General features: G+C 45.4%; 1 protein-coding gene across 1 annotated transcript in view; it reads right to left on the bottom strand.

Annotated features, from left to right (window-relative positions):
* Window positions 1-14,333: 14,333 nt before the first annotated feature.
* LOC124018634 (nucleus accumbens-associated protein 1-like) overlaps window positions 14,334-22,509 on the bottom strand; it is a 15,319-nt gene continuing 7,143 nt past the window's right edge. Inside the window, 10 exon segments of the mRNA XM_046333973.1 lie at window positions 14,334-15,083; window positions 15,242-15,339; window positions 15,436-15,607; window positions 15,859-15,916; window positions 15,918-15,976; window positions 19,871-20,269; window positions 20,880-20,933; window positions 20,971-21,067; window positions 21,654-21,896; window positions 22,167-22,318. Coding sequence (XP_046189929.1) covers window positions 14,761-15,083; window positions 15,242-15,339; window positions 15,436-15,607; window positions 15,859-15,916; window positions 15,918-15,976; window positions 19,871-20,269; window positions 20,880-20,933; window positions 20,971-21,067; window positions 21,654-21,896; window positions 22,167-22,292 — 1,629 coding nt within the window. The 5' untranslated portion in view covers window positions 22,293-22,318 and the 3' untranslated portion in view covers window positions 14,334-14,760.

The following is a 22,509-nucleotide window of genomic DNA, read 5'->3' as shown; positions in this document are numbered from 1 at the left end:
CTTTGCCGGATCCGCCTGAAACGTCAAGGAAACACTCCTTTTTGTACGATAAATGTTTTGCCGTCATTGTAGTTTCTTGATGAAAATGAACACTTGTTCTTAATAAATCATATGCTTTTAAAGTGTTTGATCAATGCATTTTAGTTCCGAAGGGAAACTCTCCACTGTTGAGGCAGTTCAGTGAGCCACCGGGATTCAAGCCCATGTTCAGACCACGTTCTCAATTGGAAATGATCTTTCAATATCAAGCGTGCGATTCCGCTGATCTGATTGAATGCCAGCCCTTGGAGACATGCTTTGCCCTTAGACTGGCTTCAAACCTATGGGTGGTGTATTTCAGTTGAAGACCTTACACGGGAATGAAAGAATGAGCATGACGACCTACACTCAGCACCAATTTGCAATATTCCAGAATACTTTCCATGCCATAGAGAGCTGTCCTGAGTACTGTAGCGCTGGAAAAAGCGTGTGTGAAATGTTTGCGTCACGCATACCTGAAACAAACCGCTATGAACAATGAGACCTGCGTGAAGCATCCAACAGGCTGCGGTAGGTCTATACATAGCAATTTGACATGATATTTCCAAACTCAAAAGACAGTACAAGTACATAAGACTGAATCCACTGGATAAAAAGACAAGGCAGGAATGTTTGTTCTAAATGTGGTACACATGCCTAAGTTGTGACTCCTAACTCAACTTAATATTTACAAACCATGAAGACGACAGCACAACTCCATAACGGGCGACTAAAACACAGTAAAAACCACACGTATTTGTTACAAACCTTTTATTAAGATATTCAGATTGTTTTTCATAATTTGTCTTTTTTACAGTAGTTAATGTGCAATTATCTTTATTACTGGGTCACAGTTAGGATTTCAAAGTTATTGGCACTTGGAACACTGGCATGTACATGGGTAGGGGTCAGGAAGAGGGGGGGTAACACTGCATGGGATAGGGGTTGTCGGGAGGAGCATCATCAGTAGTATATCTCTGACAACACTACTGCATTAGGTTGTATTTTTCAGTTCTTTTATATTTTTAGTCGGTTATTTTTTAAATCATAACTCATGCTGCGAGTGAACTAACAAACCTCAATAGTGCTTCTATGTATTGTAAGAATGTACAGTTTAATATACTGTATTTCTAGTGTGAAGAGATCTGCAGCGGGGAAAGACCTCGACGGCACCAGAGAAAGGAAACCAAATCAAAAAGAGAGAAGAGTCATTCTCGGTTGCTGTCATCTCTCCATGTAACTGAGGTAATAACTTTCACAAAGCATCCCACTTCTCCACAGCCAATACCTTGACTGTATTCTATTCATTCCAGGTCAATATGAGACTTGAGCTATTTTTATTGTTCTGGTCTGTCTGTACCTGAACTAACTGTACTGTAGCCTTAACGTCTCCTGGGTCGTATTCATTAGGGCGCACCGTAGAGAAACGTTTTGCAACGGGGGGGAAGAGAAAAAAAACATGAGTGTCTCTTATTAGACAAGTTCATGCAGTCCCTCCCCGTTTTCAGTCCGTTCTGAACACGACCCCGGTACTTATGAGGTTAGTAACGGTCTGAGGCTATGACTGACGGCATAGGAGGTAAACTGTATCTGTGTAGTTGTAAACACACATTAAACAGAACACTAAGTGAGCAGCCATGCCGTGTGTGTGTGTGTGTATCTCTGGTGCGTCAGGGTCCTTATAAGGAGCGGTAATACTAGTAAATGTACCTCTGAAATAGACATTTAGAAGATTGCTGTCAGTCAGCGGTTGCAGAGAAAAGCACAGATTAGAGCCAGACCTGGGATCAAATACTTCATCTGGGATTGATTGAGCACGCCTGGCTTAGTGGACCCAATAGAATGGTCCTAAAACGGCATACACGGCCCATCAGACTCTCCAGGAGGGATAGAGCTCCAAAGTATTTTAAAGATTTAAAATACTTGAACCCAGGTCTGATTTTAACTGCAATGAAACATACAAGGATTGACAGGCTACAATGCAAGCAGAAATGGCCTTGTCCCTTACCACTGGTCTAAGGTCAGATCTTTCTTTATCCCCATCATGTTTAGAATTAGGATTGGTAATAGGGTAATCTGGTTGTAGAGCTGTGGTAAAGGGGTTACCTTGGACCTATAGCCTGCCTTGCAGAGAGGGGGCCAGTTGGGAGGGAGGGGGGCTACTATAGTAATAGAATGGCGTCCCCTCTCCTCCCTCTGCAGAGAAGAGATGTACAGTCTGGTCACTAGGACCCAGGGTGTTACATGACCACGTGACCTGACCAGGGGGATAACCTCCCTACGCGTTGGTTGGTTGGTTGGGCACCACCCCCCAGAACCTGCCGGGGGGGGGGGGGGTACAGCAACAACAAATGAAAACCAAATAAAAATACAAAATGAAAAGGAATAATAAAAAAATACAGAAATAAAGGAAACTACAAAAAAATCATCTTCACAAAGAGTTGATCCCCCCCATTCATCCCCACACTGATTCATCCCCACACTGATTCATCCCCACACCGATTCATCCCCACACTGATTCATCCCCACACCGATTCATTAGTAGACAGTGTAGCAAATCATATCGCAATGAAGAAAAACTAGAGCTTCCTATTGGACAAATTCGAGTAGTCCCTCCACGCTTGTTTTCCACCGTTTGGTGCCTAATGAACACAACCCTGGATCCATGGAAATAGAGGTTCCAAGTCCGTTCCAACCCCCTCAAACTCAACTCTGGACCTCGAAGCCAGTTTCCACTGAATGTTTTCATTGTTCCCATCTAAAACCAGGGACTGACTTAGACCTGGGACACCAGGTGTGTGCAATTAATTATTAGGTGGAACACGTAGGGCAAGAGTTGAGTACGCCTGCCTAACCCATGATGCAATCATTGACTTGAATGGAGAGGTCCGTTCTATAGATTCTATTTCTATGCCTGGATCCCACTTTTGCCACCAAATACCACTCCACAGACCGTTGTAGAGGGACTAAATAGAGAGCGTGTTGACAAGGTGCCGAGGCTTTGGCTAGCGGTCTCTACTATACCGGACCGTTAGCGCTCACCCAAAGGTGCTTCAGTAAAGATTATTTCACCCTCTCTATTTCCCTTTTATTTGTCTGTGGTGCCGAGTGGAACCAGGTAGCGACAAGAAACAACCCAGTGAGCACAAGACATTGAAATGGCGTATTGTCAACGTCTTGGGAAGACAGACGGGTAGATACATGGACATGACAAAGACAGGAAGCGATGTATTCCTGTCAGGATACAGGCTATGAATGAGTAGTAACTTGGGGCTGTGTACAGGCTCCAGCAGAGCTCACGTTAGCTATGGGGATCAACGGACTAAATATTTGGTCTCAAACACAATGGGGACTTCATCCCCAAAGCAAATACTGACAGGTCTTTTTGAATGTAGAATTAATGAATACAAGACAAGTCGAGACAGAAAGCAAAGCTCAACCACTGTCTCACTGACGTAACATTACGCTGCCCTCTATCGGTAGGATGATGGTAATGCCAGGCAGCGCAAGAAGCCCCCCCCCCCCCTCCCGAGTTGGAGTACCAACACCAGGTGGGCGAGCACCTTATGAGCATCACAATCCAGCCAACATTTCCCGGGCTGGGACAGTTGTCATTCTATACCATTTAGCAGATGCTTTTATCCAAAGCCATTTACAGTCACGCGTGCAGACATTTTACGTATGGGTGGTCCCGGGAATTGAACCCACTATCCTGGCGTTGCAAGCGCCGTGCTCTAACAACTGAGCTGGACCACATGAGACGAGAGCCAAGCATGGTCAAGTGAAGGCGGAAGCTAATTTAACTTCCAGGGAATTCTGGATTTCAAAGAAATGTACAAGAACATAAAAGACTATGTCTGATGGATATTCTAAATATTCCTAGTAAGGAATTGAAGAGATATAGTCCCTTAGGAGAGACTGACATACCAGCTAGTGGTGCTTCCACAGTCCCATCATCCACCGGTCTGTAAACCAACCAACCCTGTCTCCCTCCCTCCCAAAAGTACACAATGCAGTTTCAGTACGGTGTTCCCCCTTCTCGTGTCCAGCATCAAAACGGCCCCCTCCCCTTCATTACAGCACAATGCAAAAATATGTGGATCTCTTTCTCTAGCTATTTTACACTTTCAGAGTTCAACTTCCTCTTAATGACAGAACACTTGGCAAGTTTCTAAAACGTGTTAATGTTTGAATTAGTAATCAGGACCTAAAACACTACATAGGACATAGCTTCTCTTAGCAACACTAGTATTTACATTGAAATGACATTTCAACTTACTCTGCCGATTGTCTGTAGAGTTGGTCCTTATGCAGGGGGGAAATGAAGCAAGAAACATTTAGTAGAACATAACTTAAACCCTGTCCAAACGTGGGTCTTTCGTCCCACTTCCTCTCTGCTTACCTCGCGTCAAAATAAACGTCTGGCACATGCGCCATACCTGCACAAGAAAGCAAGAACTTGTGAGGGACTTTTATTTTGACATGAGATAAACAGAGAGGAACTGAAGTCCCGGAGGAACTGCATGGGGTCTACAAACAGACCTTGAATTATACGTTCCATTCTATGTTCTTTCTCCATTTCTCCCCTGCATAAAGACCAACCCTACAGACAAAGTTGAAATTTGACTTAACTTCTGGCTTCCGGTGGACTACTCCGTTTTTGCAAGCTAATTCCTAGCAAGGATATTGTGTGAATACTAGCGTTGGTAAAAGCAGCTATACAGTACACATTTAAATCTGTAGAAATAAAAACATTGGTAAATATCGACAGAAAAACAGCAACGTAATAATAACATTTCCTACAAAGCTCTTTTCTAAAATATGGTCTCTAGTATTTTTGAAATGTAATTTCTGGCCCAGCGAAACAACTTCCAACCGCATTTAGAAATGGTGTGTTTGGCCAGCGTTTCTACAGGATTCATCACTCACTCCTCCTCCCTTTCCTCGTCCTCCTGTCCCTTCTCTCAGTAGCATTTAGAAATGGTGTGTTTGGCCAGCGTTTCTACAGGATTCATCACTCACTCCTCCTCCCTTTCCTCGTCCTCCTGTCCCTTCTCTCAGTAGCATTTAGAAATGGTGTGTTTGGCCAGCGTTTCTACAGGATTCATCACTCACTCCTCCTCCCTTTCCTCGTCCTCCTGTCCCTTCTCTCAGTAGCATTTAGAAATGGTGTGTTTGGCCAGCGTTTCTACAGGATTCATCACTCACTCCTCCTCCCTTTCCTCGTCCTCCTGTCCCTTCTCTCAGTAGCATTTAGAAATGGTGTGTTTGGCCAGCGTTTCTACAGGATTCATCACTCACTCCTCCTCCCTTTCCTCGTCCTCCTGTCCCTTCTCTCAGTAGCATTTAGAAATGGTGTGTTTGGCCAGCGTTTCTACAGGATTCATCACTCACTCCTCCTCCCTTTCCTCGTCCTCCTGTCCCTTCTCTCAGTAGCATTGGACTTGATAAAAGTATTAACATTTAAAAAAGACACATGGCTTGTATCCCAAATGGCACCCTATTCCTTATTTAGTGCACTACTTTTGACCAGGGTCCATAGGGCTCTGGTCAAAAGTAGTGCAATATTTTTTAGGGAATAGGGTGCCATTTGGAACGTAGACTTGATTTCCAGGCTAGGAGGCCAGGGGTGTCTGTGGTAACGTACCAAAATGGCACCCTATTCCCAATTTAGTGCACTACTTTTGGCCAGAGTCCTATGGGATGCCATATAGTCAAAAGTAGTACAGGTAATAGGGTATTGATTTCAGCTCTGCTATAATGAAACAGTCTGGATTTCCAGGCTGTCTGCCTGACGACTCACTACATACTTCAGTCAGACAGCCAGCGTTGAAGTCGGTTGTGGTGACGTCACAATGAGGGGTGTTGTGCAAAACAAAAGTCATTACCGATTGGAGCATCTCGAACCAATGACACATTTTGAAAACGCAGCTTTGCCCACGTGTGTTCTGGCTCTGGCCCAACCCATGGCTTTCTGGGACCAATCACAACTGTTTGAATGTGTTTGCGTTCTAGAAATCGTCAGATCCATGTTGTAGCGTTTGGCTGGAGCAAGCAGTCTGGGTAGGCAGGAAAAGGCTACGTCACCCCGCCCCTTACATTAAGAAACAACTAAATATTTATCTTTGTTGCAAAAAGGCCATGGGACGAGGATCTTCTCCCTCTCAGTTGTCTTGACTGCAGTTAAGTACCAGAGGCCTCTGCCACAATGCCTCCTACGTCCTCAGACTCTAAACAAGCAGGAAGAAAGCACCATGTCCCCCCCCCTCCCTCCATCCGTAAGAGGTAGGGTAACAACCATGTATCTAGGAACGTATAGAATAGCACCCCCCCCTCCTCTTCCCTCCATCCGTAAGAGGTAGGGTAACAACCATGTATCTAGGAACGTATAAAATAGCACCCCCCCTCCTCTTCCCTCCATCCGTAAGAGGTAGGGTAACAACCATGTATCTAGGAACATATAGAATAGCACCCCCCCTCCTCTTCCCTCCATAAGAGGTAGGGTAACAACCATGTATCTAGGAACATATAGAATAGCACCACTCTCTCTCTCCTTCCCTCCATCCATAAGAGGTAGGGTAACAACCATGTATCTAGGAACATATAGAATAGCACCACTCTCTCTCCTTCCCTCCATCCATAAGAGGTAGGGTAACAACCATGTATCTAGGAACATATAGAATAGCACCACTCTCTCTCCTTCCCTCCATCCGTAAGAGGTAGGGTAACAACCATGTATCTAGGAACATATAGAATAGCACCACTCTCTCTCTCCTTCCCTCCATCCGTAAGAGGTAGGGTAACAACCATGTATCTAGGAACATATAGAATAGCACCACTCTCTCTCCTTCCCTCCATCCGTAAGAGGTAGGGTAACAACCATGTATCTAGGAACATATAGAATAGCACCACTCTCTCTCCTTCCCTCCATCCGTAAGAGGTAGGGTAACAACCATGTATCTAGGAACATATAGAATAGCACCCCCCCCCTCCTCTTCCCTCCATCCATAAGAGGTAGGGTAACAACCATGTATCTAGGAACATATAGAATAGCACCACTCTCTCTCCTTCCCTCCATCCGTAAGAGGTAGGGTAACAACCATGTATCTAGGAACATATAGAATAGCACCACTCTCTCTCCTTCCCTCCATCCGTAAGAGGTAGGGTAACAACCATGTATCTAGGAACATATAGAATAGCACCCCCCCTCCTCTTCCCTCCATCCGTAAGTGGTAGGGTAACAACCATGTATCTAGGAACATATAGAATAGCACCACTCTCTCTCTCCCTCCCTCCCAAGTCTAGGGATTTCACATAAAAATAAAGTCAGTCAACTTGGAATAACAACAATCTTATTAGTATAAACATCTAAAATGGACTGTGTCTCTCTGTATTAACATTTAGATAGAGAGACCACCGACAGGGAAATGTATACCACCGTCTTCAACATCATCCTAGTCTTAGTCATCACTGCACTTTTATTAACAGACCCATTGTCAGCCTGCAGTCTCCTGAAGGGAATGGACGCCTGGTTGGTTGGTTAGACACATGCATTGTCAGCCTGCAGTCTCCTGAAGGGAATGGACGCCTGGTTGGTTGGTTAGACACATGCATTGTCAGCCTGCAGTCTCCTGAAGGGAATGGACGCCTGGTTGGTTGGTTAGACACATGCATTGCCGATGCAGAGACATATATACAGTACCAGGCAAACGTTTGGACACACCTACTCATTCAAGAGTTTACTTCAAGATTGTTGGAAAAGCATTCCAGGTGAAGCTGGTTGAGGGGAATGCCAAGAGTGTGCCTAACTGTCATCAAGGCAAAAGGTGGCTATTTAAAAAATCTCAAATATATATTTGATTTGTTTAATACTTGTCTGGTTACTACATGATTCCATGTGTTATTTCATAGTTATGATTTCTTCACTATCATTCTACAAATAAGGAAAGGCCCTGGAATGAGTAGGAGTCCAAACTTGACTGGTACTGTATACACACACACACACACACACACACACACAAGAAAGGACACACCTGGACCGACACACACACCAAGTCATCCTATCAGGCAGTCCCATCTGTTGTTTAGACAGTTACCACGCCAAACAGCCCCCTCCTCCTGCCAAACAAACATTCACTCTTACACACGAGTCATTCACATACACAACACGGCCGCCATTTTCAGACATTTAGCTTCCATCCTAAACGGCACCCTATTCCCTACATTGGCTCTGTCCCAAAGGGAGTAGTGCACTTAGATCCTGGTCATAAAGTGGAGGCTGAATTGAATCAGAATAAAGTGAAGCAGTGAAGCTGAATGAGATCAGGACTCTGAATGGGGTTGAATGGTTTGTTTAGTGAACGGTTTGATGCTGTCCCCTCCCCTATGAACCAGCCAGTGTTCATCTATATTCATTTAGCAGAGGTGGCCCACCACTCCTACATTGCCACAGAGGCTAAATGATTACCTTATTTTAAAAAAATTATATATATATATATATATATATTCCTGCAAGACGTGCTTTTAAATGGACAGTTGTTGGCTCAATGACTGGAAGTCTATGGGAACAGCTAGCATGTCATTGTGCTAATGCTAGTAGCAATGCTGTGTGTCTCTCTCTATAGGCTTCCTTCCTCTCCAGACTGTAGTACTGTATGTCTCTCCTACTGAGTCAGACACAAACAAACAGTCTCCTCTCATTCTCTACCGCCGCACATACCACACACACACACACTGCTGGCAGAGCCGCGTACCCAAACCACCCACACACACCAACAGGACATGCGCATTCGCCACTCCAAAACCCAGACACACACACACGTATGCAACACATAGAACCAGACGCAGACTCACTCACCCTGGCACAGACATGCGCATTCCCCAAACACACACACACACACACACACACACACACACACACACACACACACACACACACACACTCACTCACTCACTCTCTCACTCTCACTCTCACTCTCACTCTGTCTTCCAGTCAAAGGCGTTAGCGTGAAGAGTAGAACTTAACATGCATGACTCCATATATGGCAGCAGAGAGAAATGGGGAGAAACTGCACACACACACCAGCATGGCTTTATACAGAGTCAACCAAGCATCCCATCCTCCCTCCCAGAGACAGACTGTCCTCCCCCCTCCCAGAGACAGACTGTCCTCCCCCCTCCCAGAGACAGACTGTCCTCCCCCCTCCCAGAGACAGACTGTCCTCCCCCTCCCAGAGACAGACTGTCCTCCTCCCTCCCAGAGACAGACTGTCCTCCTCCCTCCCAGAGACAGACTGTCCTCCTCCCTCCCAGAGACAGACTGTCCTCCCCCTCCCAGAGACAGACTGTCCTCCCCCTCCCAGAGACAGACTGTCCTCCCCTCCCTCAGACTCCTCCCCCTCCCAGAGACAGACTGTCCTCCTCCCTCCCAGAGACAGACTGTCCTCCTCCCTCCCAGAGACAGACTGTCCTCCTCCCTCCCAGAGACAGACTGTCCTCCTCCCTCCCAGAGACAGACTGTCCTCCTCCTCCCAGAGACAGACTGTCCTCCTCCCTCCCAGAGACAGACTGTCCTCCCCTCCCAGAGACAGACTGTCCTCCTCCCTCCCAGAGACAGACTGTCCTCCTCCCTCCCAGAGACAGACTGTCCTCCTCCCTCCCAGAGACAGACTGTCCTCCCCCTCCCAGAGACAGACTGTCCTCCCCTCCCAGAGACAGACTGTCCTCCCCCTCCCAGAGACAGACTGTCCTCCTCCCTCCCAGAGACAGACTGTCCTCCTCCCTCCCAGAGTCAGACTGTCCTCCTCCCTCCCAGAGTCAGACTGTCCTCCTCCCTCCCAGAGTCAGACTGTCCTCCTCCCTCCCAGAGTCAGACTGTCCTCCTCCCTCCCAGAGTCAGACTGTCCTCCTCCCTCCCAGAGTCAGACTGCCCTCCTCCTCCCTCCCAGAGTCAGACTGTCCTCCTCCCTCCCAGAGTCAGACTGTCCTCCTCCCTCCCAGAGTCAGACTGTCCTCCTCCCTCCCAGAGTCAGACTGTCCTCCTCCCTCCCAGAGTCAGACTGTCCTCCTCTTTGTCTCTCTGTTCAGCCACTCACTCTTTTTTTCCTTTAAGGCAGCGCTTGACAAATGAATTTAAAAAGTGCAAATTTCTCATCCTACTCACTTCTCTCTGTCAGTGATAGAACTTGGTGAAGTCCCCAAGGATCATACCATGTGGTTAACAAAAGGAGGGATGGGCTCCAGACCTCCCCGCCACCCACCCGTCCAGGCCAAATGGAAGCTCTAGTAGTGCCTGCCCGTTACACTTAAAACCTGGGCTCTTCTTTGACAGTTAGCCTTTTTATAGAAACACTCTAAAACCTCAATATATATAAAAAATAAAAATAAACCTACAAACGTAAACAACATATGGCCCGTTTTAAAAGCCAGGCCTAAAAGCAGACAGATAACTCTGATCTAAAAACCAAAACAACGGTAGTTTCCAGATATAAAAACAACTCGAAGGCTTTCTTTTGGTTGGTTGGTTGGTTGAAAGGGGGAGTTACGATGACAATGTTAAGCCTATATTTTACCCAGGTTTATTTTAGAGTTGTTTGTTCTACACTCGGTCTGTTTAGGTTCACAGTCAGAGTGTGGGGGAAGTGTTACAATTGATTAACCCTCAACTCCAAAGCAGTGTGCGTGTGTGCTTTTTAGTGTGTGTGTGTTTTAGTGTGCGTGTGTTTTAGTGTGCGTGTGTGTGTGTGTTTTAGTGTGCGTGTGTGTGTTTTAGTGTGCGTGTGTGTATTTTAGTGTGCGTGTGTGTATTTTAGTGTGCGTGTTTCTACCCCAAACACACAGCAGTTCACCACAGTAACAGTGCAGTGACACAACAGACCAAGCCTGACAATCACAACAGAGCCCCCCGCCGACACCAACTGCATTACAAGGTGCCAGTCTGTTTCTACTCCCTTGTCAACTCCTTATGGAATTGTCACGAGGTACAAGGTGCCAGTCTGTTTCTACCCTTGTCAACTGTTATGGAATTGTTAGTTACAAGGTGCCAGTCTGTTTCTACTCCCTTGTCAAACACACAGTTACAGAGTCTGTTTCTACTCCCTTGTCAACCCTTATGGAATTGTCACGAGTTACAAGGTGCCAGTCTGTAACAGTGCAGTGACATGGAATTGTCACAGTTACAAGGTGCCAGTCTGTTTCTACTCCCTTGTCAACTCCTTATGGAATTGTCAGCAAGGTGCCAGTCTGTTTCTACTCCCTTGTCAATCTTATGGAATTGTCACGAGTTACAAGGTGCCCCCTTGTCAACTCCTTATGGAATTGTCACGAGTTACAAGGTGCCAGTCTGTTTCTACTCCCTTGTCAACTCCTTATGGAATTGTCACGAGTTACAAGGTGCCAGTCTGTTTCTACTCCCTTGTCAACTCCTTATGGAATTGTGAAGTTACAAGGTGCCAGTCTGTTTCTACTCCTTGTCAACTCCTTATGGAATTGTCACGAGTTACAAGGTGCCAGTCTGTTTCTACTCCCTTGTCAACTCCTTATGGAATTGTCACGAGTTACAAGGTGCCAGTCTGTTTCTACTCCCTTGTCAACTCCTTATGGAATTGTCACGAGTTACAAGGTGCCAGTCTGTTTCTACTCCCTTGTCAACTCCTTATGGAATTGTCACGAGTTACAAGGTGCCAGTCTGTTTCTACTCCCTTGTCAACTCCTTATGGAATTGTCAGTTACAAGGTGCCAGTCTGTTTCTACTCCCTTGTCAACTCCTTATGGAATTGTCACGAGTTACAAGGTGCCAGTCTGTTTCTACTCCCTTGTCAACTCCTTATGGAATTGTCACGAGTTACAAGGTGCCAGTCTGTTTCTACTCCCTTGTCAACTCCTTATGGAATTGTCACGAGTTACAAGGTGCCAGTCTGTTTCTACTCCCTTGTCAACTCCTTATGGAATTGTCACGAGTTACAAGGTGCCAGTCTGTTTCTACTCCCTTGTCAACTCCTTATGGAATTGTCACGAGTTACAAGGTGCCAGTCTGTTTCTACTCCCTTGTCAACTCCTTATGGAATTGTCACGAGTTACAAGGTGCCAGTCTGTTTCTACTCCCTTGTCAACTCCTTATGGAATTGTCACGAGTTACAAGGTGCCAGTCTGTTTCTACTCCCTTGTCAACTCCTTATGGAATTGTCACGAGTTACAGGTGCCACAGACCTGGAATTGACGAGTTACAGGTGGTCCACTCCCTTGTCAACTTATGGAATTGTAGTTACAAGTCTGTTTCTACTCCCTTGTCAACTCCTTATGGAATTGTCACGAGTTACAAGGTGCAGTCTGTTTCTACTCCCTTGTCAACTCCTTATGGAATTGTCACAGTTACAAGGTGCCAGTCTGTTTCTACTCCCTTGTCAACTCCTTATGGAATTGTCACGAGTTACAAGGTGCCAGTCTGATCGAGTTACAAGGTGCCAGTCTGTTTCTACCAACAGACAACTGGGACCAGGATCCTACCAACAGACCTGGGACCAGGCCATCACTAACAACTGTGTCTATAGCATAGCACAAGATCCTACCAACAGACCTGGGACCAGGCCATCACTAACAACTGTGTCTATAGCACTAGCCTGTCTACGCTCACTTCTGTTCCGAGCACAGATCTAGGATCAGCTTGCCCTCCCCAAACCTTGACAACTAGCGGTAAAACACAAACATGACCATAGATCAGCGTTTAGGGGCAACGGGTCCTTCCTCCTTGACACGCCATGATTCTACTGTATGATGGGATACTGGCGGTGGGGTCATTGGCTCCCTACTGGTACTGTGATAGATGAGAACTGCCACAGTCATCGTTCATCCAATCACTGATGAGCTGTAGCTAGAATGACAGTTGGTCGTTATTCATGGCTTGTCAAGGTCCATCTCCTCTCTGTAGTTTCTCACAAGGTGTGTTCAACAGAGCTTCACAGGGATGTTTATAGGCTGGCAGTGTGCTGCGGCTGGATCAGTCTGGGTGCACCGGAGTGTGTGTGTGTGTGTGTGTGTGTGTGTGTGTGTGTGTGTGTGTGTGTGTGTGTGTGTGTGTGTGTGTGTGTGTGTGTGTGTGTGTGTGTGTGTGTGTGTGTGTGTGATGAGATGGATGAACGAGTCAGCCAAGCCTGTGTGAACACACTCCGTCTGGGTTCTCACTCTCTGCCACATGTGACAACACACACTTCTGTCACCATCCACACACTGACATGCATAGTGTGTGTGTGGCGTATTACTTTAATTGGCACCATTGTGTCCGCCCAGGATGTATAGGGATTAGTCCTCTAGGGTACTTTAATCCGTGTGTGTGTGTGTGTGTGTGTGTGTGTGTGTGTGTGTGTGTGTGTGTGTGTGTGTGTGTGTGTGTGTGTGTGTGTGTCATGAATGCCTCTTAGCAGGATACACCAACCCTCCCTCAGTCCATAACGAAACCAAATACAGAATGGGTCCACCCTGTGTACACTACACAGTACACACATCTAACATAATGCCCCCTACACCCTAGCCCCTACACCCTAGCCCACAGCTTCAAGCTTGGTCAAATGGAGACGATTCTAGTATTTGGATAAGACTTGTATTATAGTATTATAGTGCAAGACAAGTACATTATTCAGTTATTACTTGCTTAATAGTGAGAGACAACAAATATGTCACTTTCCTTCGAAATGTGAATATGGGCGTGAGCTGACATGATTTTAAAACGGTCCCTTACTCCTCCCTCTCTCTCCCTCTACACAGAATTCAGTAGACGTATAGGAAATCATACTGCATCATCAACATGAATACGAGATCAGAGCAACTTCTTCCTCATCCAGTCACCAACTGTTCAACCATCTTTCAGTAACACATCTCTGCTTTTCAGGGATTCTTGGCAACAAGTCAAATGTCGCACACGCAAAGAGAAAAAAAACTATGATAAGAGAGTCACAAATGAAAAGTGAAAAAAGTAGGAATGAAAACTGCCCTCTAAATGGTCACTTTCAGGGTCAAGGAGGGGGGGGGTTGGGGGGTGGTCCAAAAGTCCTGCCAATATACAGAATACATACACCTACTTCAACCATTAAGCCTTTACGTACCCCCCCACAAATATCAACCCCCTCCCCATAAAATAGCCTTCAGTTGGACTTCCAGAGTCTCTATATAAGCTGATGAATACAATCTAATCAAATCAATCCATTACAATCTACTGTCCACAGACAATACATACAGGTGACTTGACAACGCTTCACGACCGATACATTCATTATCAAAACAGTGTTATTAGACCGTCAAGTGGAGACCCCATTCAAATCCGACCCCATCCAACCCAAAAGGCCCCCCCTCCTAGGGAATGTGTTTCAGCGATATGGAAAGGAGAAAGGACCTTCGCCAACCAGAAAACAAACATTAAAACAAGAAAAGATTCTACAATGGGATCAGGGAATATTTCTAGGTTAACCCCCCCCTTACATGACAAACCTCTTTCTTTCTACACCTCTATCCCTCCATCTCTCTCCCGCCCAAAAGGGGGCAGACACTATGTACATGGGTCTGGGACGGCGAGAGAGAGAGAACAAGGGATGTAACAGATGGATATAATAAATGAAATTCCAAGTATTGAGGGAAGAGATTAAAATATGGAAAAGTGACATTAAAAAACAACCTAAAACTGGGGGAGGAAGTATCTCCGGGAGCAATGATCAAAGACCATCGACCAATAAGATCACAATAAGCCCACTCACTTTAAAACAAAGTGCTGCCGTCTCCGCCCACAACGCCTTGTAACCCCTCCCCCGAAGAAGGTCCCGCATCGCTATTGGCTGCTGCCGCCGCCTCTTCTGCCAGGGAGTTGGGGTCGAACCCATGCTCCGCCCCCAGGGCGTCGGCCTCCATCTTGATGGCGTCTGATTGGAGGAAAGCGGAGTAGGCGTCACCCTCGGCCATGAGGAGCTTGAGCTTCGGGATCCAGGACTTCCTGACGACCCGGCGGGCATTAGTGCACATGTCAGCCGCGATGGCGTTCATCTCGCTCTCCTTGAAGCTCGGCGCAAAGTTTTGGCAGTAAACTGTTGAGGGGAGAGAGACAGTTAGGTGCTGCGGACAACATATGGAATGATGTGAAGAAACGCAGGTATATGACGACAACACGGTGCAGCACTGAGTGTGTGAGGCTTGTCCGGTGTGTGTGAAAGCAGAGCTGTGCACTGGAGTGTGCGACACTCACACTTGACGGCGTGCAGTACTCTGCTGTCCAGGGGCTTGCGGCTGGGGTCGTTTGTAGAAGAGCGGATCCCCGTCCCACAGCTGTTCGCTAGAGTACTCCTGAGAGGGGAAATATATACACAGTATAATTGACTGTATGTCTTCACAAACAGATATTGTTTCCAACGGTCAAACAAACACACACCCTCCCCTCACCTGTCGAAGAAAGAGGCCAGCAGCCTCCTCAGTAGGACCTTGTGCCGCGTGCCGGCGCTGACGTGACAGTTCATGAGTTGGGCGCGGGAGATGAACACGGAGGTACCCGTCACCAGCTCCAGCCTCTCTGCAGGGTCCCCCTCCTCGTACAGCCGTGGGTGGCACCGGTTACCTACACCAACCAATCAATCCATTCAAATGTATTAAAGACTTTTTCACCTCAGCTGCAGGTGATGGTTGTCAATCAATTCATAAAATCAATCAATACAATAAGGGTTTTTACAGTAACAGGAGCCTGGTCTAAACACAGGTGGCAGCCAGCAATTGCCTATGAATAAATGAATGACTGAACTCAGAATGTCAACATGTCTAGAGTTGCCTAAGACTATAATATTACAAACTAAATGAAGTCTGTGTGTGTACCTATCTGGTTGATGAGTTCGGCAGGTAGCGAAGCCAGATCCTGGCGTAGCCTCACCCCCTGCCGCCCGGGTCTCGGCCGTGAGGTGCTCCGGTAGGGACTCCACGCGCTCGCCCGCTACTGGGGTGGTACAGAGGGGGCACACGTTACACATGAATACACACAGCAACATCAAACACGCGGCTACATTAACACACCTATACGCTGAACAAAAATAGAAAACGCAACATGTAAAGTGTCGGTGCCATGTTTCAGGAGCTGAAATAAAAGATCACAGAAATTTTCCAGAAACAAAAAAAATAAAATCTCTCAAATTTTGTTTAAAAAAATTATTTATATCCTTGTTAGTGAGCCTTTCTCCTTTTCCAAGATAACAGTCAGGTGGATGAATTGTGGCATATCAAGAAGCTGATTAAACAGCATCAGTACACAGTTGCACCTTGTGCTGGGGACAATAAAAGTCCACTAAAATGTGAAGTTGTGTCACACAACAGTGCCATAGATGTCTCAAGTTGAGGGAGCATGACAGGCATGCTGACTGCAGGAATGTCCACCAGAGCTGTTGCCAGAGACTTTAATGTTCATTTCTCTAAGCTGCTTCCAACATCATATTAGAGAATTTGCCAGTATGTCCAACCGACCTCACAACCGCCGACGTTGTGTGGGCGAGCGGTTTGCTGATGTCAACATTGTGAACAGAGTGCCCCATGGTTCTGGTCGGGTTATGGTATCGGCAGGAATAAGCTACAGACACAATTGCATTTTATTGATTGGTAATTTGAATGCACAAAAGTACCGTGACGAGATCCTGAGACCCATTGTGAGGCCCGTTTAATTTGAGGTTTCTGTGACCAACAGATGCATATCTGTATTCCTAGTCATGTGAAATCCATAGAATAGGAGTTCATTTATTTACTTCAAATGGTCTGATTTCCAAGCCTCATTGACCCTGCTTTGTAGTATATATACAGTTAAAGTCAGAAGTTTACATACACTTAGGTTGACTGTGCCTTCAAAACAGCTTGGAAAATTCCAGAAAATGATGTCATGGCTTTAGAAGTTCCTGATAGGCTAATTGACATAATTTGCATCAATTGAAGGTGTACTTCAAGGCCTACCTTCAAACTCAGTGCCTCTTTGCTTGACATCATGGGAAAATCAAAAGAATTCACCCAAGACCTGAGAATTGTTTTTGTAAATCTCCACAAGTCTGATTCATCCTTGGGAGCAATTTCCAAACACCTGAAGATACCACATTCATCTGTCCAAACAATAGTACACAAGTATAAACATCATGGGACCACGCAGCCGTGATCCCGCTCAGGAAGGAGATGCGTTCTGTCTCTTAGAGATGAATGTACTTTGGTGCGAAAAGTGCAAATCAATCCCAGAACAGCAGCAAAGGACCTTGTGAAGATGCTGGAGGAAACAGGTACAAAGTATCTATATCCACTGTCAAACAAGTCCAATATCGACATAACCTGAAAGACCGCTCGGCAAGGAAGAAGCCACTGCTCCAAAACCGCCATTAAAAAAGCCAGACTATGGTTTGCTACTGCACATGGGGACATGATCGTACTTTTTGTAGAAATGTCTGATGAAACAAAAACAGCGCTGTTTTGGCCATAATAACCATCGTTATGTTTGGAGGAAAAAGGGGGAGGCTTGCAAGCCAAAGAACACCATCCCAACTGTGAAGCACGGGGATGTCAGCATCATGTTGTGGGGGTGCTTTGCTGCAGGAGGGACTGGTGCACTTCACAAAATAAATGGCATCATGAGGAGAAAAATTATGTGGATATATTGAAGCAACATCTTAAGACATCAGTCAGGAAGTTCAAGCTTGGTCGCAAATGGGTCTTCCAAATGGACAATGACCCCAAGCATACTTCCAAAGTTGTGGCAAAATGGCTTAAGGACAACAAAGTCAATGTATTGGAGTGGCCATCAAAAGCCCTGACCTCAATCCTACAGAACATGTGTGGGCAGAACTGAAAAAGCTGATGATCCTAACTGATGTAAAACAGGGAATTTTTACTAGGATTAAATGTATTTGGCTAAGGTGTATGTAAATTTCCGAATTAAACTATGTATGTATGTATGTATGTATGTATGTATGTATGTATGTATGTATGTATGTATGTATGTATGTATGTATGTATGTATGTATGTATGTATGTATGTATGTATGTATGTATGTATGTATGTATGTATGTATCTTTCTGCTCTTTCAAAGACCTGACGTTCCAATGAAGATCGCATCCCCTCCCAGATAACAGATATATAATCTAGAACTATCTTGTTGCCATTATTTAACCAGGAAAGTCATTGAGAACACATTCTGTATTTCATTTCTGTCATTCCTTCACTATGACAAATAACCTATATCTTCTTTGCTTTCTCACATGAAGTGTAACTCAGTCAAATCTTTGAAATGGTTGCATGCTGCGTTTATATTTTTGCTCAGTGTACAAAACATTAGGAACACCTTCTCTTTCCATGACAGACTGACCAGGTGAATCCAGGTGAAAGCTGCAGTATGATCCCTTATCGAGGTCACCTATTAAATCCACTTCAACCAGTGTAGATGAAATGGAGGAGTGTGTGCCATTCAGAGGGTGAATGGCCAAGACAAAAGATTGAAGTGCTTTTGAACGGGGTCTGGTAGTAGAGGGGGTGCAACTCAATATTAGGAAGGTGTTCTTAATGTTTCGTACATTCAGCGTACAGCTGGCTCTAATGACATGCAGGTCTAGCTAACACTATCCTGCAACGGAGTGGGACAGAGGAGGAGAGGGTACAAGTCAAGACAGATACTCACACTTAAATATGCATCTATTAATATTCACATACCGACAACTAGCATTAAAGTACAGACATAAGCAAAGACACACACAAACAGAACATACAGCAGATAGCATCAGAGAGTGATGCTAATTCCCCATCCTCTTCCAAACCACGATTACAATCAGCTGCCTACTTGTTCCCTCTAATCTCGTCTCTTCCCTCATCTATCAGTCTATTGTTCTGACCTGAAGCACTCTTGCTCCCTCCCCCCTCGAGCTGGGAATTGCCAGGGACCTCACCATACAATATTATCACGCTACTTAGGTACCGATATGACACGTATGGCGGTTCTCACAAATCTACATGTCTTGCGATTTTATACGGAGGTTTTATTGTGAATTGATGTTCAAAATATATTGCTCACCATATGTCTGCTGCAGAGAGACAGGAGAGACCCATGAGAAAACCAGTTTTCATCAGTCATGGAAATAAAAGGGCTGTAAACACATTGGCTCACTATTTAAACAGGAGATGGAGGCCAAGCTATGGAATGAAAAATAACAGTTTTGGTGCAGGTACAGCCGGCTAACGCTACCTAGCAAATTAGTATATATTCACTACCGTTCAAAGGTTTGGGGTCACTTAGAAATGTCCTGGTTTTTGAAAGAAAAGCACATTTTTTTGTTGTTTAAAATAACATCAAATTGATCAGAAATACAGTGTAGACATTGTTGATGTTGTAAATGACTATTGTTTTTTATGGAATATCTACATAGGCGTACAGAGGCCCATTATCAGCAACCATCACTCCTGTGTTCCAGTGGCACGTTTTGTTAGCTAATCCATGTTTTATCATTTTAAAAGGCTAATTGATCATTAGAAATTCCATATCCAAATTCCATATCCAGATATTCCATAAAAGAATCTGCCGTTTCCAGCTACAATAGTCATTTACAACATTAACAATGTCTACACTGTATTTCTGATTCATTTTATGTTATTCTAAATGGACATTTTTTTGTGCTTTTCTTTCAAAAACAATGACATTTCTAAGTAACCCCAAACTTTTGAACGGTAGTGTGTGTATATATATATATATATATATTCACATATATATTTAAAAAAAATCAATACTTGGGAGTCAAATATTGGTATAATATCGGCCCCAAATAATATTGCGATAACTACGCTCCTCCAGACTCCTACCTCAAACCAACTCTCTCTCACCTGTGGCGCCCACATTGAGCATACTGTACATTGTGTACATGTTACAGATCTGCCTGTACTGCTCTTCAGCGCTGTCGTCGGTCACTTCCTCTTCCTCCTCGTCATCGTGGTAACTAAGGGGCGAGTCGCTGGTGTACATGCTCAGCGTCCCCGGACTCGTTCCGTCCGGCGTCCCCACGCTGCTGCTGTTATGGTTACTGTTGTTGTTGTTATGGTTACTGTGGTTAACAACGTTTCTGCCCGTTGCATCTTGGGAGTTGCAGTTGTTTGAGGAGGCGGAGGAGGAAGAGTAGCGGGCGGCTTTCCTGGACCCCCCTCCTCCTCCCGACCCCCCTCCCCCGTCACCGCGGTTGCCCCCCTCCCACAGGCGCTTGGCGACAGGGCTGCACACCACCGAGTAGGAAGTGGCCTCCTGCTGAGAACGAGAGAAGAGATTAGCTACATAACATCTATTTAGTGTGTTGTCATCCGTTCATCATGTGAGGGGCAGCCAAACTCATGTGTATTTATACTTGAGCATTGAGTGTTTGTGTATTTCCTTGTACGGCACAGGAGACAAAGAGGTTCACAGCTTGCACCTTTGACCAGAGGGACATACTACCAAGCAGGATTAATGAGTTAGCTAGCTAACTTTTATTCAAAAAACAGAAATAACTATAGAATTTCTGGTTCACTAAGAAAGCTAAAATTGCTGAGTCAAATATACCATGTCCACTTCAAGCTTATCTTTCAAAAACATACATTTTAGAATATTTAGCCGAAAAGTTAGCCGCCTAACTCATTTATCCTGCTTTGTAGTACACCCCCTCTGCTCTATGAAAGCCCTGACGGTCCACTGAAGACTGCATCCCCTCCCAGATAAGACATATAATCTAGAACATACTTTATTGTTTTACCTTTCTTTAACCAGGATAGTAATTGAGAACATTTAATGTCTATTCCTCCACTATGACAAATAACCTATAGATTTTTTCCCAACTCACCTGCTGTGGTGTGGGTTGTGGCGTAGTCCCGCTCTGCTCAGTCTTCACCCTCGACACCAGGGGGAGGGGTGTCAGGCAGGAGGCGGGCCTACATGCTGCCGTGGAAACCACCCCAGCCCCTCCCCCCTGTGGTTTGAGTGACAGGGCTCTGGGGCTCGGAGGGCGGAGTCTCTTCTGCATGAAGACCCTGGGAGTCACAGCTAGGGGAGGAGACCTGGCGGAATAATATGCAAATGAAGAGGTAAATAAATCTGAAAACAATATGTAAAATATTTAAGACTATGTAAAGTGGGAACTGGAAATCTTTGACAAGGAAAACCTTGGTTTGCCTAATGCAGGGGTAGGCAACTAGATTTAACCGCGGGACACTTTTTGTTAGAGCGAATAGTCGGGGGGCCGGAAAATAATTATAATAATTTGTACACTGCAAATTGACCACAACAAAAAGAGATTATTTAAAAATAGCAATAATATCCTACCTTGACTTTATTGAGACATGATCACGTCTTTTTTGTGTGAAGGAATACTTGGTAACAGATTTCCTAAAATAAACTATGTTTAGCTGAATTCCTGGTGATTTTACAGTTTCTTTTTTTTATACCAAAAACTAAAATAATAAATAAATATTTACTCTATACTTTGGGGGGGGCAAAAGAAAACTCCTGTTGCCGACCCCTGGCCTAATGAAACAATCCACGTGTGCTGTCAGTTGCAGTCCAATTATCTCCCAACATCTACCTATGGTGATCATAGGAGTTGGCAAGAAAGCACAAACAGGTTGCTATGGTTACACTAGATACCTTGAGGAAGAACTCGGTGCCCTTCTCCATGATCTGCTGGATCTGCAGGAAGCCTGCGGTGTACATGAGGAGGAACTGGTCCCCTACGTTCATGCTGAGGCGGCCTGTGTAGCAGAAGGCCAGGATCTGCTGGAAGCTCTGGGGCTGGACGGCCGGGGGGAGCTCCACCACACTGCTCTTCCCCCCAGCGTTGAACAGGTCCCGGAAGTAGGAGCTACTGGCCGCCAGGACCGCCCGGTGCGCCTGGGGAGGAAGTAGTGAATAAATACACAGCACACAGGCTTCTTCTTAAACAAACTTGAGGTACGACCAGAGAATATTTCACCAGGTTTCTTTCACCTAATCAAACTATAGAACTGTTGATTCAGTCATTATCAGATCAATGTAGCCCAACAGTTAACTGTGTTTTGGATCAGCCGTCACCCTAACTTGAAGGATTGTCAGTGAGGTAAATAACAGTTAGATTGGTTCAGTTTACGCCAAAAAACAACATCGATGTTTATCAACTCCCACCTTGAAGGCGTGTCCCTTGACAACCACGGAGACGTCGCAGTAGAGCCCCTGGAGACGCTGCTCATTGAGACACTCCAACACGTTGTTGCCAAAGTTAGGGATCGCCATCTGTAGCGTCTGAGCCATAACGCTCTAGCCCAGCACTACCGGGTCTATAACAAGGAGAGAAATGTTATATTAGGTCTTGTCTATGTCATGTAGGCTCCAAAGTTAGGGGTCGTCATCTGTTGCGTCTGAGGCATAACGCTCTAGCCCAGCACTACCGGGTCTATAACAAGGAGAGAAATGTTATATTAGGTCTTGTCTATGTCATGTAGGCTCCAAAGTTAGGGGTCGTCATCTG

This window comes from Oncorhynchus gorbuscha, unplaced genomic scaffold, assembly GCF_021184085.1.
Source record: "Oncorhynchus gorbuscha isolate QuinsamMale2020 ecotype Even-year unplaced genomic scaffold, OgorEven_v1.0 Un_scaffold_552, whole genome shotgun sequence".
Taxonomy (NCBI): Eukaryota; Metazoa; Chordata; class Actinopteri; order Salmoniformes; family Salmonidae; genus Oncorhynchus; species Oncorhynchus gorbuscha.
The sequence above is the reverse complement of the archived record's forward strand: the minus strand, read 5'-3'. Positions and strand labels throughout refer to the sequence as shown.